Source organism: Dromiciops gliroides, chromosome 2 (assembly GCF_019393635.1).
Source record: "Dromiciops gliroides isolate mDroGli1 chromosome 2, mDroGli1.pri, whole genome shotgun sequence".
Taxonomy (NCBI): Eukaryota; Metazoa; Chordata; class Mammalia; order Microbiotheria; family Microbiotheriidae; genus Dromiciops; species Dromiciops gliroides.
The window spans coordinates 88,329,144-88,345,308 of record NC_057862.1 but is presented as its reverse complement, the minus strand read 5'-3'; the positions used below and the strand labels follow the sequence as shown (position 1 = coordinate 88,345,308).

The 16,165-nt window shown below is 35.6% G+C and overlaps 1 protein-coding gene across 8 annotated transcripts in view; it reads right to left on the bottom strand.

Moving 5' to 3' along the window:
* The window catches only part of ATE1 (arginyltransferase 1), a 196,038-nt gene that overhangs the window by 154,839 nt on the left and 25,034 nt on the right, over nucleotides 1-16,165 (bottom strand). For 5 of the 8 annotated variants that reach the window (XM_043985863.1, XM_043985861.1, XM_043985865.1 and 2 more), the window contains one exon: nucleotides 11,838-11,966. The exons of 1 other annotated variant lie outside the window; for it this stretch is intronic. In XM_043985863.1, the coding sequence (XP_043841798.1) occupies nucleotides 11,838-11,966 (129 nt within the window). Of the gene's footprint in view, nucleotides 1-11,837; nucleotides 11,967-12,899; nucleotides 13,029-16,165 lie in introns of all 8 variants that reach the window. 2 more of the 8 variants (XM_043985864.1, XM_043985862.1) reach the window with 1 other exon arrangement.

Here is a 16,165-nt window from a genome sequence, read left to right as displayed (position 1 = left end):
GTTTAAAGATCTATGAGAAAAGAAAGGGAAAGAATCAAGAGAAGTCATGATAGGAACAAAGAAAAGATTTAAGACGAGTTAGAGAGAAAACAAGTAAGAACAAGAGGGTGCAATTTCTTTCAAAAGGATTCAGAGTTCAAAATCATTGAAGTAGAACAATTACAAACAAGAGTGAAATCAAACATGCCCATTCCTGTGTAGCTGAAGTAGAGTGAAGATGGATGCAATGGAAACTGAAATGTATGATGACTTGAAAGAATAATGTTTGAGATGGCCTCAAAATTTACAGAAAGTCCAAAGGTTGGGGTAGAGAGAAATAAAGAGCTAGATACCAAATTTTTCTGTGAAAGTTGAAAAAAATGACTTGGAAATTGGTAGGTACCAACTTCTTGTTGGATGGAAGGAGTGCTGAGTAATGAGGGTTAAGCAAAAGTCTAGAACCAGCAGTGAGGAGCAAGGAGTATGCCTACTTCTCCTTGTGATCCAGAGTGTTGAGGCACAGGAGGCATAACACAAGGTGCATAAAGTACTGGAGAAGACAGCCAGGGATGCAGTCTTCTGGGAAAGCCAATCTTTTGTTAGGGCAAGAAGTTACTGTAGGAGCATGATAAAAGGAAGAGTGCTAAGACAAAGGAAAGTGTCTTAATGATAGAACAGAAGATTCCAGAAGGCATAAAGTAGGGCAGAGCAAGATAAATATAATCTGTTAACTTATAACTTCATGTTTTAGTATAAAATAGGCAACGATTCATTAACAAGGCATATGCTATTTTAAATGTTTTTCTAGATATCATGGCACAAATTTGATTCGTTTAATTTATAAGTAAAAGGAAGAAGTAATTCCTGAACCATAAAAGATGATTAAAATACACATCCACATAGTCCTTTTTGCTATTTTACTTAAATAAGGAGTATTAGTCAGACATTTCAAATATTATAGCTCCTGATACAATGTATTCCAAAGCATAAATCTTACATCCAAGAATATGCAGAAATATAAAATTATCTCCTGTTTAAAAATTAAATAAGAGAATAAAACTTTAGACCAAATTATGTAAGCATAACTAATTCAAGTAACCAATATGTGTTTCTTTCTCATACTTATCATTACATATCTGTTACTCTGTATGTTTTTGATTTTTCACTATAGCTGCCAAAATTTTCATGCATTAAAAATTACATTTTTAATTACCCTTCTCTTCAGTCTTTAAACTACACTTCTCAAATTATCAGAAGGCAATCTTTGTTCAATGAATAACTCTGGCTCTTTTATAAAACAAAATGTCCATTTACAGTTTGGCATTTATCAAATTAAAGTGCAACTCAATGTGAAACTTTAAGTATCACATCCAGAAATCTGGAAGCATAGATTTTGTTAAGATTTCAAATTGAGTTACCTATATTTTACACTTTTTTTCCTATCTTAGACATATATTTACATTTTTCCAAACTGACTTTTAAAGCAATGCGAACACTAAGAAAAAAGCAGCATACATAAAATTATATTCTTTGAAATTCAACTCCAAACAACAACCAGAATTCTACTTTTTAATAGTCCATTATGAAAAAGAGACATTCACAACAGCTTAAAGGTACAGCCGCACCACTTATCAGAAAAGACCTTCTGCAGAAAGCTGGGAAACAATCAGATGGGCTAAAATGACAAAAAAGGAAAATAATAAATGTTGGAGAAGCTGTGGGAAAATTGGAACACTAATGCATTGTTGGTGGAGCTGTGAACTGATCCAACCATTCTGGAGAGCAATTTGGAATTATGCCCAAAGGGCGATAAAGCTGGGCATACCCTTTGACCCAGAAATACCACTTTTGGGTCTTTTTCCCAAAGAAATCATGGAAAGGGGAAAGGGACCCACATGTACAAAAATATTTATAGCTGCTCTTTATGTGGTGGCAAGGAATTGGAAGTTGAGGGGATGCCCATCAATTGGGGAATGGCTGGACAAGTTGTGGTATATGAATACAATGGAATACTATTGTGCTGTAAGAAACGATGAGCAGGAGTTCAGAGAAACCTGGAGGGTCTTGTGTGGGCTGATGATGAGTGAGATGAGCAGAACCAGAAGAACATTGTACACAGTATCATCAACATTCAGTGTTGATCTACTGTGATGGACTATATTCTTCTCACCAATGCAATGGTACAGAAGAGTTCTAGGGAACTCATGATAGAAGAGGATCTCCAAATCCAGGGGGGAAAAAAAAAAAAAAGAACTGTGGTATATAGATGATGAATGAACCATACTATTTCTTTTGTTTTTTGGTGCTGTTGTTTTTTCTATTTTGAGGTTTTTCATCATTGCTCTGATTTTTCTCTTATAACATGACTAATGCAGAAATAGGATTAATGTTATTATGTGTATCCTATATCAGATTACCTGCTGTCTAGGGGATGGGGGAGGGAGGGAAGGGAGGGAGAAAAATGCGAAATTGGAAAGCTTGTTTAAACAAAAGTTGAGAACTATCTTTACATGTAATGGAAAAATAAATAAATAAAAAGAAATGCCAAAAAAAAGAAAAGAAAAGGCCTTCTGTCCATCCCTGTGCCCTTTTATCCTTCTCACCTGGACCAGCCCTCTGTTGCTCCCTTCTCCCTTTGGTGAGTTTGTTCCAGGCCTCAATGACAGATAGGGGTAGGGAGGAGGGAGGCAGTTCAGTCCCCCTTTATCCCCCTACAGGCTCTGCTCCTAACTTTTGGCTCTTTGCCACCATGCCTCAGGTGCCATCTCACCTTGGAATTTTCCTTAGCAACTGGTGCCTCCTCACTCTGGAACATCCATTGACCCCTGCAACCTTCTCACCCTAAACGCTTCTGCATCTTTGGCAATTCTAAGCCTGGAACTGGATCCCCACATCTCAGCTCCCCTGTCCCCCAGCTTTTCAGCTCTCTTTTGTGTGTTGTCTTCAATTTAAGATCCTTGAAGGCAGAGACTATCTTACTTTTGCTTAGCACAAAGGACAGTATCTGGCATATAGTAAGTACTTAAGAAATGCTTACAGCACTGTCTTATCTGGCCTTTTACTGAAAGTGTGACTGAAAAAGTCACTCTGCTTAACTGGGAGTAAAAATTAAGACTGACAACCCAAAATCATAACCTCCACATGTACTAATTTCATTTGGACAACAGGGTGGCATAGAGGAAAAATTAAGACATTTGTCAAATTAAATCTTTACTAAAGTTAGGTCTAAAAAGGTTAAAAATAGACACCTCCTGTTAGTAAAGAAATTGTAAAAAATGAGTAATATAACCAGAAAACATTATGAATACAATAAGCATCACAGCAAGTCACTGGCTGGAAGAATGTAAATGACTCTGGATAAAATGCTGGATTTAGATTTATCAAGACCTGAGTTTAAATCCTTCCTTAGTTACTTGCCAAATGTGTGGCCTGAGGCAAGTCATTTAGCCTCTCTCTGTCTTGGTTTCTTCATCTATAAAATGAGGGAGTTGGACATGCTGACTTCTAAGGTCCCTTCCAGCTCTAATCCTATGATCTTTTTTTTTTTTTTAAGTTTAGGACATAAGGAGCAAGGAATATGTGTGAAAATTCTAGACTAAAGGCTACATCTACTAGTATTTTAAAAGCAAAAGCAACATTTCTAGAAAAATAACATAAATGATATTCTATTTGGGGAATAATTTCATCAAAGTGTGTGTACTGAAGCAGGCTATAAAGTTAAGAGCAAATGCTGAATCCAAATGCATTTTCACAATGTAAGACAATCAGAAACATATTTCAGCTAAACTGCTCCTGAAAAGTAGAGGAGTTGTGTGACCAGACGCTGCCTGCATTTACTTAGCCAAAAACACCAGTCAACTACTCCAGTCAACTACTATTTCCAAAGTTATTATTCAAGATTCTCCTGGCAACTGAACAATTTTCTAACTGGCTTATATCATCACACAAATCTAAAGGGATTTCATTACCTTTTAACCTACAAAGTGAATAAACTGCTATTAAAACTATTCCAGACTAATTCTACTTAATATAGTCTTAGTTACCTTTCATAAATGGTAACCACTAACCTGTGTCTACATATTTTCTGTAATTTTCAAGTAGAGCTATCATTTTTTAAATAACAACTGAAGATTAAACTTACAGCTAGACAATTTGGAAAAAATGACATGTATGCTTTTTAAATATCAAATCAATTTATCCCTCAAGAAAAATTGTAGGCTCACGGCTAAAATAAATTGTTTACTTTTACTAAATAAGAGTAGCACGTAAAGTCATACTTGAAGTACTTTGCTAAAATATTTGCAAAAGGCCTTTCTGAAATCTTTCACAGATTTAAGATACTCATCATATAAAATGTCCAGGCAATCAAGTCTTGATACTATTCAAACAATTACCATTTTTAAAAATTTTCTCTTTTTTATGAGTATCTATGTCAAATTTTATAAGAAATACACATTCTACAAAATGCAATAAAATATAATACAAAAATAAGTTAATATAATTAATCTACTTCAGAGGAATGTTTGTAAGATGAAAACTAAAGTGCAAAGTACTTTCTAAATAAGAATTAGATTATGTTACATTGTTTCACTGGACAAATAGGATTTTTAAAAATTCTTAATAAAAACATTCAGTGGTAGCTCTTTCCTCTAATCTCTATTTTATTTGTTAACAATGTGACTAACACAAATCTAGGAACGAGAAATCCAGCACTATTTATAACCTGTATCTTGATCTAGAACTCTGGACAAAAGCACTGTGCCTCCACAAATCTGGAAAGGTGATACATCAAAGTACCTTATTTACACTCCTATAGTTTAAACAACATTTTCCAAGTCCATTATACATCTTACATTGATAATGAAAAAAGGACTGGATAGATATATTTCCCCAATCATGGGGATAGTTAATAATCAATTCAAAAAATACATTTTAAGAGCCTACTATGTATGCCCATATTTTGTATGTTGAGTCAGCAAGGCGGTACAGTGCACAGAGTCAAGAAGGTTTGAGTTCAATTGAAGCCTCAGACACTTACCAGCTGTGTGGCTTTGGCCAAGTCATTTAACCTCTGTTTGCCTCAGTTTCCTGATCAGTAAAATGATGATAATAATAGCACCTACCTCCCAGGGTTCTTGCAAGGATCAAATGAGAAAACAATTATAAAGCACTTACACAATGCTTGGCTCACAGAAAGCACTATATCATTCTTATCATTCTTATTATTATTCATTACCACTATTATTATCAAGTACAAGGAAGGCACCAGGCTAGATTAGAGATACAAAGGAAAAAAACAAGATGGTCTCTTCTTCCAAGTTTACATTTTATATAAATTACACAAAGAAATGAATGGTATCCCAAACTCTTTATAGTAGAGCCACAATTCTAAAGAAGATGCCAATTATATATTGTCATTTTGTATAGAACCCTCCTGACTTAATAACAGAAATATTTACTGAATATTTCTGAAAAAGGAGTACAAATTAAGGGAATATCCTAATAAGATTCTTAAATTCCTAATTCTGGAAGTAACTTTAAAGATTGTCTGGTTTTATAAGTTTTTTGAATAAACAAAGAAATAGAATAACAGAGGTAATGAGAACTGAGAAAAAACAGAAATATAGGCAAACCTTGGAAATATTGAGGGTTCAGGTCCAGATCACCACAATAAAGCAAATATCACAATAAAACAATGAACGTTTTAGCTTCCCAATGCATATAAAAGTTATATTTATACTATATTGTAGTCTATTAAGTGTTCAATAGTGTTATGTCTAAAAAAAAATGTATATATCTTAATTTTAAAAAGTTTCTTGGTTCTATCACCTGACCCTTCAGCAAGTAAATCTTTTTGTTGGTGGAGGGTCTTGCTTTGATGTTGATAGCTGATAACTTCACAGAGTGGTGGTTGCTGAAGGCTGGGGTAGCTATGGCAAATTCTTAAAATAAGACAACAATGAAATTTGCCATACTAATGGACTCAGAGGAGGAGGAAGAGAAGAATCGTTGTCGTCATCATCATCCCTGGTAAGTCTCAGCTTAAACGTTTTCTCTTACAAGAGAGGCTTTTCCAAGTGCCCCTAACTGCTAGGGCCCTGACCTCTAAGGCTTCTTCTCGGCTATCTTTATCTTGTGTGTGCTAAAGTGTACGTGTGTTGTCTTCCCCACTAGCATTTAAACTCATGCAGGGAAGGAACTTTTTTTTCCTTTTTGTCACACATACCTACACAATGCCTGTTCTCACAGTATTTGTTTGGTGATTGACCAAACAAATAAGTCAATACAGAATAAATGCAAATGGAATAGGTCAATAAAAACTAGTTTGGGAGGTAGGGCACTAGAAGTTGGAGGAAATCATGAAAGAATTCTCAGAGGAGGTAGGGCTAGAGTGAATTCCAGGCATTGGGATTGCTGGCCAGTGCAAATAAGAGAAAGGTCAGTTTAGCTAAACGGCAGAGGGCAGGAGAGGAAGTAGCATCTGATGAGGCTGGAAAGAAAAGGTGAGCTATAGGGTGAAAATTTTTTATTTTAGGTGGTTATTTTTTTATTCTAGGTGCAATATAGAACCACTGGAGTGACATGGGGAGTAATGGTGTCGGAACTGCACCTATGAGGAAGAATCTCTTTGGCAAAAGGGTGGAGGATGGACTAAAGTGGAAAAAGAGAATCAAGTCAAGGAGATCAATTAGGAAGGAAGCCACTACAATAGTATAAGCGAGATGTGATGATGGCTTGAGCTAGGGGAATGACTGAGTAGAAAGAAGGGGCTGACCTGGAGAGGCATAGTCTATGGAAAAATGGCAAGACCTAGCAATTAACTGGATATATGGGGAAGGGAAGAGTGAGAAGTAGAGAATTCCAAGGTTACAACTCTGGAAGAGTGAGACAACAATGGTACCATTAAATAGGACCTTTCTGGAGGAAGACTGTGGAGAAGACTTACAAAGGCATGGGTGAGGTGCATCTGCATTGATAGAGTATAATACCAAGACATATGAGATCATGCATCCACTGAAATACTGATATACTGCTATAGCTCTATTTGGTACAACTTAGGATAAATATATTTATCACACTGGTTAAGTAATAGCTATTATTTTCTTCCATATTTGGATTTACAGAAACCTATGAAAATAAATTTTTCAGATAAATATTTCAAAATATCTATTTCAATCATTCTGTTCTATGCACCCAAATACACAGCCATATATATAGATATATGTATGTATACACACATATATATAAATTTTCTCTAAGCTCATTTTAAGGGACAAAATTTATGTTCTGCAAGCACATGTATCATTTATGCAGCAAATCATTTCCTTGGATACTTCTTTAAAAAAAATCATACAAGTAAATGCTTCAAACTATTTGACATAAAATGAATCACCCCAGCAAAAAAGAAACACTACTTTGGTAGCAAGACTCTATCAATGGCTAATATTGCTCACTTGTCAAATTATTACTAGAATATCATAAAATCTGATGCTTCTTGAGTATAATGGAAAAAACAGATTTAAAGTACAAATGCTAAAGACAAATGGTACTCAGCAAAATTACATCATAGGAGCTTTACACTTGTTAAAATGTACTTAACTCACTATTGGTAAAATCTCAGTACTCACATTCAGGAAATTAAGACAGCTTTTACTATTGCATTAACAACCCAAGTTCTTTTGCCATCATTTGATTTTTCCTTCTCATTTTATATCATAAGTTTAGGGACAGCATTTTTCCTCCTGAATATTTTTCCATTTGCTATTAAATTATTTTTCTTACAGGTTGTTTCTTAAGAGCAGTTGTCAATTTGCTTATTCATTTATTTTTCAAATATTTATGAGGCACCTATTGCATACAAGAGACTATATTACAAAAAAAAGAGAGAGAGAGAGAGAGAGAGAGAGACTATATTACGTGTTCTCTCTCCAGTCCTTCATGGAATTAGTCTAAACTATTTTTGTAAGTAAGCATGTAAGATCAAAGCATTACAAAACCAGTGCCAAACCTGGGGAAATCATCTAATCCAAATTCTCTATTTTATGGATGAGAAAACTGAGACCCAGAAAAGTATAGTACTTTGCTTAAAAACATATCATAGTAGCAGAACTGGGTCTAGAGGCCAGAGATCTTTATTCTTTATCCAATGCTTCCATTAAACCACTTAAGGGCCTCCTATAGACAAGTAGTTCATAACCTTTTCAAATATATGGATCCCTTTTTAATGTCCAGAGAATTCCTTGGACTCCCCACTACAGGAGTTAGTGTACCAGTATCTGTTGAGTGAGAAAGTACAGTGGCAAAAAACTACTATGAAGTCAATCATGCTTTTAAATGAATTTGTGTTTTAGCAATCACAGCAGCATCTACATTATCTGAAAACCAGCAACACACATATTCAGGATACATTTTTCGGTCTTCAGAAAGTGTATCTGCTTATTCATAGATTCATTTTTGTTTTCACTGACACTGAAATAATTCTCTAGCCTCGCAGGGGTCTATAGTCTGTAGGTTGGAAGCCACTGTTATAGATTAACACAGGTTTTTCAGAAAATGACCTTCAAACACTCACTTGGAGAGAACCATCAAACCAGCTTATTGCTTCACCCCCACCCTGTTGGAGGTTTCTTCTCCTACTAATTCATAAATATCCCTCAGCAAATGTCACTCTTGGCACTTCTTCCAAACTTTACTCAGGTATTTATCAATTTTAGGGTTTCTAGAAAGTGAAATTATTCTCCACAAAATATTTTAAATGATTAATTTTTTATTGTAAAAGTAATTATGTCCAACTCAAATAAACTTTTATTAAGCACATACTATGTGCAGGTCTCTATGCTCAGTACTGGCATACAGAAACAACACAATCCCTGACCACAAGGAACTTAATGGGGAGGGGAATGAAAAAGGTCAGGTAGTGAATGACAGAGGAAATGGGAAGACCTAAGCAAAGTAAGCTAGGAATATAGGAGCAAGAGAACCCTTTCACTTCAGGAGAGGAATCAGGGGAGAGGAGGGAGGTGCACTACCTCAGGTGAACCTTGAAAAGAACAGAAGGTTTCTGAAAGGCAGGGATTAGGAAAGCTACCATTCCAGGTATGGGGTAGAGACTCTGAGCAGAAGGGTCACTGTACCATGGAAAGGCATGTGTTTCTACCCCAGCCCTGCCACTACAAGTGTCTATGTAACCTTGGTCAAGTAACAGCCTTTTCCGGCTTCATTTTCCTCACCTGTAAAATGAGATTTGAACTTCACCTCCAAGGTCATTTCCAGCTCTTAGTAATTTATGAGCCCATGACATAGCATGTGAAGTTCAAGGAAAGCAACAGTAGTCTGCTCAGGCCAGAACACAGAACAAATGAAAGGATATAATAAGAATAAAGCTGAAAAGGTCAATTCTACACAGACAATGGAACATATGAGTTTTATTCTTGAGGCAAGAGTTTGCTACTGAAGGGCTTTAAGCAAGCAAAAGACACAGTGACTACAGAGGCCTTAGGAATCTTATTTTTTGTCAACTGAGTAGAGAAAGTATTGGAAATGGGAGAGACGGGACACAGGGAGCCCAATGAAAAAACAAGCAGGGTAGTCTAGGTGAGAGGTGATAGCAATCAAAAATAAGGTGGTAGAATTAAGAGTGGAAAGAAGGTGACAGATACAAGAGATATTAAGAAAGTAATTAAATTATTCATTATTAAGTGATTTTATTCTACTGAATCAACAATAGCCCTCTATAGTATATTCCACACTGCCCTTGAAGCATTGTTCATGAGATCAAGTTAGCCCTGATATGAAGCAGGAAACTTCTGAATCCAATTTCTTTCTGAGAGAATCTAGAAGTTTTTCAGAGAATATAAAGTCTGGAACCATCTATTTAATTGCTGACACTAAGCACAAGACAATAATACAAGTTCACTTATGGAAGCAAAGTATATTTATGTACATTCATAAATCATTTTTGTACTCTGTGGCTTGAATTAGATTCCTTAAATAAAAGTTCCAGCATGTAAACTACAAAGAAAAACAGTAAGATCCCTGTCAGCTTCTTTGTAGCAGCCCCAAAGAGAAAGTAATGCTTACAAATTGTTGGGTAACCAGGTTTTGCTGAATGACATATTTGATGATCCAAATAGCAAAAGGTGGTCCTCATCTGGCCCACTGCCCAATTTTAAGGAGAGCTACTCTAGGGCAGCTGTCAGCTAAACAAGATCCTCTTAATGAAGGCAAAAATGCATTTTCTTGCACATGGAAAGCTTGCCAACTTGCATAATCAAGACACAGCCCAAGAAACATTCTGGTTTGAAACAATCTTTACAATTTGTAATGTTTCAATTCCCTTAAACTTGAGAGTCCAGAGGCAAGAAAATAATTTGCACTACTTTAAAAGAGCCCTTAATATTAAATAATGTGAATGAATAATCATATTAAGCAGCACTAACTACTAAAGTATATAGTTGTATACATGGTCATTCCATAGGATATTACAATCTGCTACAACACAGGGCATAATTGGTACTTACACAGGATAAAGAATGATATTCTCATAATAGTTCAACTTCTCTTTTTGAAGGAAATTAAAATAAAGGACAAATACAGTAAAAAGCAAACACAAAGTAATGATGTGCAAAATATGATGCAGAAAGAAAGAAAAGCCAATATGAAAAATATTTCAATTGTCTGTGAAAAAGCACTGTATTCATTCTGGTAATGAAATGGTTTAAACCAACATACATGTGAATACAGCTGCCTGTCATCTTGGTTTCTTTTAAAGTCTACTTTCCTATTTGATATATTTTTCATCAGTTGTAAGCAATCAATGTCATAATGTAGGCTAGTTTGGGTTTTCAAGGCAGCATATTACCTTTGTCAACAGCTAAGGCAGGAAGTTCCTCCTCTCTCAGCCATTCCTACTTGCATGTTTTTTCTATGTAATTTTCCAATAGTTGAAAGAATGAATGGCACAAAAGACAAGGACTGATGCTTAAAGTGCAGATTAACCTCCATTATACCCAAGTACAAAGTCTTGTGTGTGGTTCCAATAGTATCAGAGAAATGAAAGATAAAAAAACAAGATATGGATCTTATAACAGTAAAAGTACATATAAATACAAAAAAGCCCACCTATATTCTTTTTGCACATCCCAAATCCATGAATAACAAAGCATTATCAATGAATGAGTCCCTTTGAGGTAGGTGTTACTATGATCCTCATTTTATAGATGAGAAAACTGAGGCTGAGATTAAATAACTTGACTAGTTACATAGCTCATAAGTGAATAGCAGCATACCCTGACAATGCTCAGATTTCTTCCCTCCTGAGGAATTCCCTGTGCTTTTGCACACACTCATTATTTGTCCTTAGAACAACAACTCAGTGACCTAGCTCACATTTATTTAGCATATCAAGGTTTCTTAAATGCTCTCCTCACGAGAACTCTATGGGGTAGTACTACAAGGTATAATCATCCCCACTGGAAAGATGAGGAAACATATTCAGAGTGATTAAATGATGTGTAACCACCCAAAACTGATGGGGGAGCTGGGCCGGCAGTGCAGGTCTGCTTGGCCCCATGTTCAGTGCTCTTTCCTCTAGACCACACTGCTCCCTGAAAGCTGTCAGGTACCCTTTCTAAACAGACAACTGTCACCTGGAGCTTATGTTACCTGCCCTAATTCTGGCAGCTAGTCAAGGGAGGAATTGAGACAGGCAGCCATCTGACACACATTACGCATTACATTACAGTTCCCAGGCTCATGGGAAACATAGCATAGCTTTAGCTGTTCTTTATTATGGCATCCTAGTAGTTTACAGACAAAAAAAAAAATCAATAGAGGCAAGAACATGTAAGGAACAGTACCTCGGCTTCCCCACACTCAGCTGCTGTATCCTTGTGTATGGCCATTTGATACTTGGCATATAAAGAGAGTGACTGGCGGAAGGACGACTTGAACTCTGGGTCCTCAAAGGAAACAGGTACTAACCTCACCTTCAGAGCAAGGAAAATACAGGTATATATATTGAAGTTTCTCTCTGATGATATGCTTCTGAAGGCAAGGCTAGTGTAAGATCTCCTCAACTCCACTTCCAAAGCTCAGCATTGGAATCTTACCTAAAATGGAATGAGCCCTACTAAGGGTTAAATGGCATGAAGCCTAAAGAGCTAATTTTATGAAACTAACTCTAGTTTTAAATCTCTTTAAGGGTCCAGGCTCTATGTACCATGTTTCTACCCACTTAATACAGTTCTCTGCTTACAGTGAACATTCAATAATTATTACCTGCTTAGGATAATGGCAACATACTGAGCTTCTACTTTATTCTCCCTCCAAAAGCATTAACTTTATCTTAGGGACTTTTTAAATTATTAGATTACCCAAATTATGAAGTGGTCAGAATACTTTGGCTTTTAATAATCTATTTTATTTTTCTAGTTTCATTCAAGTTTTCATGAACAGTGCCATAACCAAAATAATTGGGCAGTTCTGTATTGTTTTGGCTGATTATTTTTAAGGATGGATACAGAATATTTACAGGGTTGTATGAAATACAAGCATACTATGCAGATGTGCATTGGGAGTCTAAGATAATTTTCCAAATATAAAAAACAGGATTATAAAGATTTATCACTAACTCTAATTTGGATGTAGCTAAACACATTAACCTTGGGGAAAGTAAAATTATCTACTTTGTGTGGCACATACCATTTTGAGTTTATATATCATTGGTATCTAATGAAATTTGCACTTCCAGAATGTCCATTAGTTTGCTATTTCTATCTTTTTGAAGATTTGCTTCAAACAGAATGTAAGCAACATGTACCATAAAATAAACTTCATTCTCTAACCCAGGATTCATGCAATGGCGTTAACTGTAGGGGAAAGTTCAGGTTGAACATAAAAATTATACTTGGCCTTCTGACCTGGCTTACAGTTGGTTTATCAGGTGGGTCCTTGTGAATAACCATCTGGTAACGTTTATAGACCTGGTAAGACTCCTGAAATGTGGCTTTGAACTGAGAACTTGGTGGGGATGATCTCACCACCCTCACCTTCAGAAGGAGTTGAAAAACAATTCTCATTAATAAAACTAATAGTAATATAATTACTCATACCTGAAAATAACTGAAAGAAAAAATTTTAATTTTAAAATATGCACAAAATTACATAGCTTACTGATAACATTAAAACTTAATCATTTAACAAAACATTAAAGCTAAATCAATTAATAAATTTTTTAATTTATTATTTCTTGTCAACAGAATATATGCATTACAGGAGGCACTCTCAATTTCTACTTGCTAGTTCTGAAGTTAATGGAGATATACTTTTTTAGCCAAACTATTACATTTCTAAAGACAATTTAAATTATGCATAACTTTCAATTTTGATGTCTGGATATCAATTAAATATATAAGTATGTCCCTGGAATTACCTTAGAAAACCCCCAAAAAAGATTTTAATATGATTTGGTTAAAATGTTCTTTCTATAACACAAAATTATAGAAAGGACCAACACTTTTTTATCAGTTTGCTTTATCAGAAAATCATACAATGAAAACCCATAAAATCTGAATATTCAGACATTTTAAAATAACTTTGAAGAAGGGGAAAAACTTTAATAATGCAATGTTTTTACCTGTAATAAATAAGAACTGCTGAACTGTATATTAATTTTAGATTTTTCTTCTATAACATTTTATCCTCAGAAGGTTGTTTGTGCATATAGATATATGAATAATTTGATAAATTTATGCCTAAGATGCAAAGGGATGTTAATATTCCAACACTTTCATTTTATAGATGCAAAAACTGAGGGTCAGAGAAGTGCCACAACTTGCCCAAGCCCCCAAATCAGTAAATTCTGACCCAGGATGTAAAGCCCAGACCCCCTGCAAGGCTCCAGGCCACACTGCCTCCCACACTATTACAAAGAGACCGGAACAGAAATTTTCACAAGGACACACAAATATGGTCCTTTAATGTACACAGAGACCTCTCTAGGCTATGAAGTGCATTTTATACTTGTAAGTACTTTCTCAAAAAAGTACCTAGCATCCTAATACCTAAAACTAAGGTATAAACTATCTTGGTTGCTTTGTTTTGCTTTGTTTTGTTTTAAAGAGAAAAAGAAAAAAGTTCTGTCTCGAGAGCAATGGCTCTTAACTTTTGTGTGTCATGGATCCCTCTGACAATCCGGCAAAATCTTCGGACCCCTTCTTAGAATGTTTTCAAATGTATAAAATAAGATACATAAGATTACAAAGAAATCAATTTTAGTAAAATAAAGATATAGGATTTTTCCCCTACCCAAGTCCAGAAACACACTGAAATCTACCCATGAACTCCAATGGACCCTAGGTTAAGAATCACTGGGTTCTCCAGGTCCTGAGAGGACCTGGCTTCAAATCCCACCTCTGATGCTTACTATGTGACCTTGGGCAAGTCACTACCCTCAGCCTCAGTTTCCTCATCTGTAAAATGAAGGAATTGGATGACATAGACTTTGGGGTCCCTTCCCCCTTTAGAGCTATGATCCTTTGATCTTTTCTATTTAAAAATATAAATGAGAATATGCATATATATTCAGATGGAAAGAAAGGAAATAAAAAATATAACAAAGAGAAAAAGCCAAAGTCATTGGCATTTTGTGAAAAGTAGTTTCTTTAAATACAAAGAGTGACACCTAGTGAACAATAAATCCCTCATTCTACTATTAGACACTCAGTTCTGATAAGAAAAAGGTCAGCATTCCACTTTTAGGAATCATTATAGACTCAGAAAATAAGCAATCAATTCAGTTAAGCCATTCAAAACATCTGAAAAAATTAAGTAGCAACTAATCATCAAAAAATGTTCTTCTTTAAAGTGGATACTTGACAACAATTATCAAAATAGTTAGAAACCTACTCAGGGATGTTTTCTATGAAAAATAGCAGAGTGGCATATACTTAACTAACTACCAACATCTGCCAAAAGAAAAAAAGTTTTGACGCGTTTGCTAACTATTCTACAATACTTTCTTTTTGAAAGTATTTTTTTAAATTTTTATTCTTAAATTATAATGTAGAGAGTGTAAAGAGAAACCAGGTCAAGTCTGACAAAGCTGAAGGATGGCATTTTTGTTAAAAATGTCTCTCTATATAGGATGTCAGTGTTCCCAGGGACTCCACATTTGGATATTGGTGATACTTCCTTGATGGGATTTGGTGTGCTTTTGCCTTGAGTACTCTTTGGCCTAATGACAGCACATTAGGCTGAATGATTTGAGTCACAAATATAGAACATGAATGATACAGGACTATAATTGGGGATGGGTAAATCAAGGCTAGTATACTCCTAAGCCATCTTAGACTTAGCTTGTACTCTGGTTCCTTCCTGGTTGGAAAGCCAATGAAGGTGAAGAATTGGGCACGGTTTTGCATATAAATGAATTGTTTTGTTTTACTTGACTGTTAACAGGGGGGAGAATTTCATTGGGAAGTGACAATGATGTTAAAAAAAAAAAAGCAAAGGGCATCAATAAAATACTGGGGTTTGGTTTTGTTGCTCTTCTTTTTTAAAAGAAGGCTTGTGTGGCCCCTGAAGTCCCTCCAGGGAATCATGTAACCCCAGTAGACAAAGAACTACATCGCCCCGGAGCAGCTACAATAGTGATGATTCAAGGGCCAACTAATCTTCTGCGGGAAAAGAATCAGAGTTTCTGAACAATACCAAATTCATGGCTCAATCAGTGGCTGGAACCACACATGAGCAAAGGAACAAACCTAGACACTGCCTTCCACTGCCACTGTAGATCATAAGAACTGTGCAAATTTATGACAAGGGACTGATTCTCTAGCAACCCCAGTTCTTTCCCCAATTCAAGAGACTCCCAAGTTTGGGATGATATTAAAAGAGATTCCCAAGTACTTGTTGCCCTTTGGGAGGGAAGATTCAACCCTAAGGTACTATCTTAAGTCTGGAGCATGCTTCCCAGGGGAGTTGGAACTAACCAGAGAAGCAAAGAAAGTTGTCTTGACTGTAACAGGGATAAAATGGATATTTTTTTTCGTTTTCTATCAGATGAAATAAAGCCTGTCTATAATGTATAATGTCAGCCTGAGTATTTATGTGGAAACTGGGGGCCTTGTATTTTTTATACAAATGCAAACATGAGCCATAGGATGATGTTACCTGGTGAGATTCC